Below are 5463 nucleotides of genomic sequence, written 5' to 3' on the forward strand. Positions count from 1 at the left end.
GCCGATACAAGGAGTTATTCTTCAGGTCTGATTCTGCTGACCTAACGTTGTCCAATCCTACTTTAAAGCATACAGTTTAACTTTTTTTTTGTTTTTAAGGTTTATTAACATTCTTTGAATATCATAAAAAACATTTTTGTTTTTAATTTCGAGAGTTACGATTTTAATTTTTCTTAATAATTTGTAAAAGAGTTACCTTAATAAATAATAAAACCAATCTAGTAAACTGAAAACAAAGACTAGGTAAACACAGCCGAAAATAAATTTTTCACTATCGATGTGCTATTCAATCGATAAGATATCTACTAGAAAAACTATCAACAGTTTTTTAATTATAAGGATAGAAATACGTTATTTCCGTAAAACAATTATTTTAAAGTGACCCTTTTAAATTTATATAAACTAATGGAAAAAGTATCTTATATGCCTAAAATTAAGAGAATAATACGTATAGCCCTTTCATATAAAACATTGATAGTTTTTTTTTATCTTCACAGCAATTTTATATGTTTGCTAAAATATGAACTTTCAATTATTTTCAACTGTAACTACCATTACAACCATAGTTTAATTGTTGCCACCTAATTGTTGTCATTTAAATACTATGGGTACAACAACACCAATTGTTGGAAGACTTATTCTGTTGTTGCTTATATTAAAATAAATATTTTAGCTATTTTATATTACAACGTTAGAATATTAAAAAAATAAAACTACAACACAAAACAAAATCAAGTAAAACGTTTACGTTCTTTTGTTACTAAAAGTTTCAAAAAGCCCCCTCTGCCCTTTTACTTGGCTTACGCTTTAAATAATTTTAAAAGCAGACGATATTGCCTTCTTTTAGGAGCCCGTTTGTAAATTATTACACTATAACGTTGAATTTTGTATATTTTAAAATTTTAGATATTTTGAAGTGCAAAGCTCAAAGGCAGGCGTGTATTGACTTTTAGTTAGAATTGTTAGAACTTTTAAAAAAATAATATTTTACAAAAAATATTCAAGTTTTGAATTGATGAAGAGAATATTAGTTTTACTTGACTTGTTATTAGCCTAAACGTTGAGTGATTTTTGCTAATTTTTAATTATTTGACTATTCTTATATTCCTAGTACTTAATGAGCATGCTTTCTATAGAGTTATTACTTTCGCTTATTAACTAAAAATAAAATAATAAATATTTCAAATGATTAAAACAACGATTCATGTACGGCAATCTTTTATTAATAAACTAGGAACATTTCGCATAAAAAAGAAAGCCCTACAGGGCCTCAGTATCAAGTAATCTTCAGCTTAAGTACTCAATTTTAAGATGTCTTCAAAAGGCAAGCGGAAGATCTCTGTGCTTATAATTATCTTTTATTATTTTGCTTCCAAAGCTCCCCGAGGTCGTATATAATCTTCATGCACTTCTTCACTTGCTCCGGCTCCCCTATAATTCTGAAATTTTTGTGGCCATCATTGTAACGATCATCTATCACGAATGCTCTCGCTCCCGTATTGCTGTTGATCGTCTTGATGGTTTCCCCACCTTCACCAATGATCATGCCTGAACGAGTAAAAATTGTTCGTAAATGATGTTGGATATTTGATTTTATATTGGTAAAGTGATAAAATAGTTAATTTGGTAAACCTCTTAGCAACTTGAACAAAGATAAAATCAGAAGCTGAAAAAAAACTTTTCAACATACCATAAAACCACTCCATCATTTTGAGAGTATTTAGTTCCATGATAAGATGCTTAATAAGTCTTTTGTAGATATCGTATTGAATTCGTATTCAAACAAAAATAAAATTAGAAGCTAAAAATTCTTTTTTTTCAATTACTTTAAAACCACTACATCATTTTGAGAGTATTTAGTTCCATGATAAGATGCTTAATAAGTTTTTTGTAGATATCGTATTGAATTCGTATTCAAACAAAGATAAAATTAGAAGCTAAAAATGCTGTTTTTTCAAATACTTTAAAACCACTACATCATTTTGAGAGTATTTAGTTCCATGATAAGATGCTTATTAAGTCTTTTGTAGATATCGTATTGAATTCGTATTCAAACAAAGATAAAATTAGAAGCTAAAAATGCTTTTTTTTCAATTACTTTAAAACCACTATATCTTTTTGAGAGTATTACTTATTTATTAACCACCAAATTGATAACATGTTTGATCATAGTCTTTTGTATTTTAAGTTTGTCTGTCATACCTACTGCACCCTCGGGAACCAACTGGTGTCGTGTGATCTTCTTGATCTTCGGTTTCTCCTCTTCCTGCTGAAGCTCGAGCCATTTTTTTGAAGTCTCCAGACGCGCGGCCATATCTTCGAACATTTTCTTGCAAACTTCAATGCTGTCCGCGGTACCTGAGAAACACGTGTTTACAACATGTATCTAAATAAATTATCTCAGTTCATCTAATATTTGAAAAAGTTTTTTTCAGTATCTTGAAGTTTTTTTCGAGTGGCACGTTTTACTTGGAATTTTTAACCTATCAAACATAACAATATTGGAAGATATAATAAATATTTCAATTCAATTATGTGGTACCTGTAAGAATGCAATCTCTGTCTTTCGTGTTCATCATGGGAGGCATCATTTCAAACCGGCACTTGGACTTCATCATGGATCGGAGTATTTCTCTCCTGTCTGGCCCGTTGATGAGATCCACGACGGCTTCAGGTAGTCTGATGGTTTCAGTTTTCACACTACTTGCTTGATTCATATTAAATATGTTAAAACTTAACTGGAAATAAAAATATTAAGTTGTTAATAATCGCCTTCAGATGAACAAATTGGAAAGTTACTCACTGATTCTAAGTTAAAAGAAGAGACTCTATAATGCTAAGATTAATGTGCAAAACAATATTTGCAGTTAAAGCAATTAATCTTTTCGGTTAATTACAAGTATTTTGTGGCAAACATACAATGTCAACTTAACCACTTTTACATTTATAAGTATGTTAATTTAAAAGTCATACTGTTGACTTGTTTCATACCGAATGTGTTGTGCCAAACTAGATGCATAAACTTATAGATCAAAATTTATATAAAAGTTTTAAATGAAAATTTATGCTAGAACAAAAGAAGACCTACTATGTTTTAATTTATAATGATATTTACTTAAATACAGCATTGCAAAAGGTTTTATTTAAATTTCTCCAATTTTTTTTTTGAATTTCTAAAAGAATAAAAACAAAAATTTTGGAATATCTATAGTATAAAATTAAATTTAAATTAAAAAAACAATAAAAAAAATATTGTAAACTGTTTAATAACATATAAAAGATAATAAGATGTAACGTTATAAGGCGTTAAAATCTGTGGTATAAAAGATAATATAAAGATATTTGAAATGTGTTTCGTAATAGCAAATTTTTTTAGTGATGCAAAAAAGTAATTATTTGTTTGCTAGATTACTCGTATTTTTTTGAACTTTATATACTATACATGAATAAATTTTTTAAAGTTTCTTTTTTATTTTTGTCAAATTCCAGGATTTTCCTTAATTCAAGGTTTTTTGGCGACTATATTTATATAAAAAATAATACTAATGTTAAGTAAACTAGTTTAAAAAACTAAAAAAATACTGTTTTTAAATATTTTACATAAGTTTAAGAAACTTTCAACAATCAAAAAATTTTTGTAAATAAACTAAACTCGACTAAGTCATCCTGAGTTTAAAAGATAACACTAGCATAACATATCTCCAGTTATCTTGAGATTTAAAAATTTAAAATGTCTTTAGTGCTAGAGTATTATAATTTTGTAGTAACTCTCTTTATTATATGGCTAATTTTAATAAAAATTCTTATACTACTTTTAAAAACGAATTTTCCAATATATATTTAAATAAAATTTTTAAACTCAGTTTACATACTAACACAAAAATATTAGGTATACAGAAAGCTTATAAAGCCTCGTAGTAATTAAATATTTTAGTTGTTAACATTTCAATTCAGTAAACATTATAAAATAAGAAACTATATTTACAATAAAATTAAGTTAGCTTTGTTAAAATAATAATTCTAAGAATAACTTAACCTGTTATACAGTCAAAATAATTAAAAATAAATGATTCAGTCTGTATAGACTAAGGATGGTATAGGTTTTTTTCAAAATCTAATAAATTAACCTATTTTATTTTAGTAGAGAGTTTTTAGAGAATAAATTTGAATAAAGTTTTGTAAAAATAATATAAGAAATTTTGCTGTGATTTAGTATAAAAATACTCAAAGCAATAAAAAAGGTATGATTTCAATAATTTGTAACAAATTTTAAGCTGTAAACCTATTTATTTTTTGTTGAAGTATCTTGAAAATCTATAAAAACAAAAACTGTAAATTGGACTAGTTTTTATTTAATACTGCTAGCTTTTTTTCTTTTGATAAAAATAAAAGCCAACATCTTTAAATATATGAACAGATGTAACTATGGTAAACATTGAGTTGTATAACGTTTATTGGGCTATATAGTAAAATACTTCAGCTTTAGACAAGTTATCTAGTCCTTATAAAATTTTATTTTATGTAAATTAAATGTTTAAATAGTTATCTATTAACATGTGTTAAAGAATTAAAATCTGATAATATGGATAGTCGTCTTGCTATTTGTCAAGTAGAAGAGAGAAAACTAAATTAATATTACATATTGTAGTTGCTGTTTTTCTGGATGTATTTTTTTTAAATCATTTTGAAAAAGATTGAAAAAAAAATTCAGCTTTACAAAACACTAATAAAAAAGGTTGTAATAAATCATTTCAATTTAGTTTAATATTGTTTATATTTTGTCTGTTCATCTATATTTTACTTTGAAAAACTTTGTAGTACAACTTATAAAACTTGAATTTTTTCACACTAATCTATTTTTAAAGTTATCAAAGTGTAAAAACTTTTATTATGTCTTCAATAAATTTTTTTAAAACAAAAAGAGCTAAAGAGTGTAAAAATTTTACTGGTTATTAATATAAGATACTATATTTAAGGTTTAAATTCCGATGCAAATAAAATAAGTTTTGTGACATGAATTTAAAATGTTTTCGGGGTTGTCAAAATATTTTTGGGAAATTTCTCCAGGTTTTTTAAAATTACAACATAATTTTAAAACTACACTTTTTTGGGTCTATTTTTAGATCAAAGCTCTATTGAAGGTTAAAAAAAAATGAGTGAAATAGTAAAAAAAAACATTGGGGGATACTGTAAAGCTGATGTAAATGTGTTTTCTAATAAAAGAAAAATTTGTTGATAACATAAAAATTTTATCTATAGGATAAATATTTTTTGTCAAATCAAATTTTACCACTTAATAGTTAGCATTATTATAAGTTCCAAGCTTTTCCAGGTTTATTTTCAAAATTTCTAAAGTTTTAGGTTCTCCAGATTGTTTAGCATAAATTGTCAAACTCCAGGTTATTCCAGGTTTTTAGCAACCCTGTCTTTTGCATTGGGAGAAGTAACAGTAAGCTAATTTAA

The 5463-nt window shown here is 26.0% G+C and overlaps 1 protein-coding gene across 1 annotated transcript; it reads right to left on the reverse strand.

Moving 5' to 3' along the window:
- Positions 1-1351: 1351 nt before the first annotated feature.
- LOC145841658 (far upstream element-binding protein 1-like) lies at positions 1352-2717 on the reverse strand. Its single transcript, XM_082949014.1, has 3 exons — positions 2543-2717; positions 2203-2358; positions 1352-1548 (listed from the first exon to the last, which is right to left on the reverse strand). The coding sequence occupies exons 1-3, from the start codon at positions 2715-2717 to the stop codon at positions 1352-1354; spliced, it is 528 nt and encodes a 175-aa protein (XP_082805140.1).
- Positions 2718-5463: the final 2746 nt, after the last annotated feature.

Source organism: Thalia democratica, chromosome 1, assembly GCF_965202585.1.
Source record: "Thalia democratica chromosome 1, ktThaDemo2.hap1.1, whole genome shotgun sequence".
In the NCBI taxonomy this organism is placed as follows: domain Eukaryota; kingdom Metazoa; phylum Chordata; class Thaliacea; order Salpida; family Salpidae; genus Thalia; species Thalia democratica.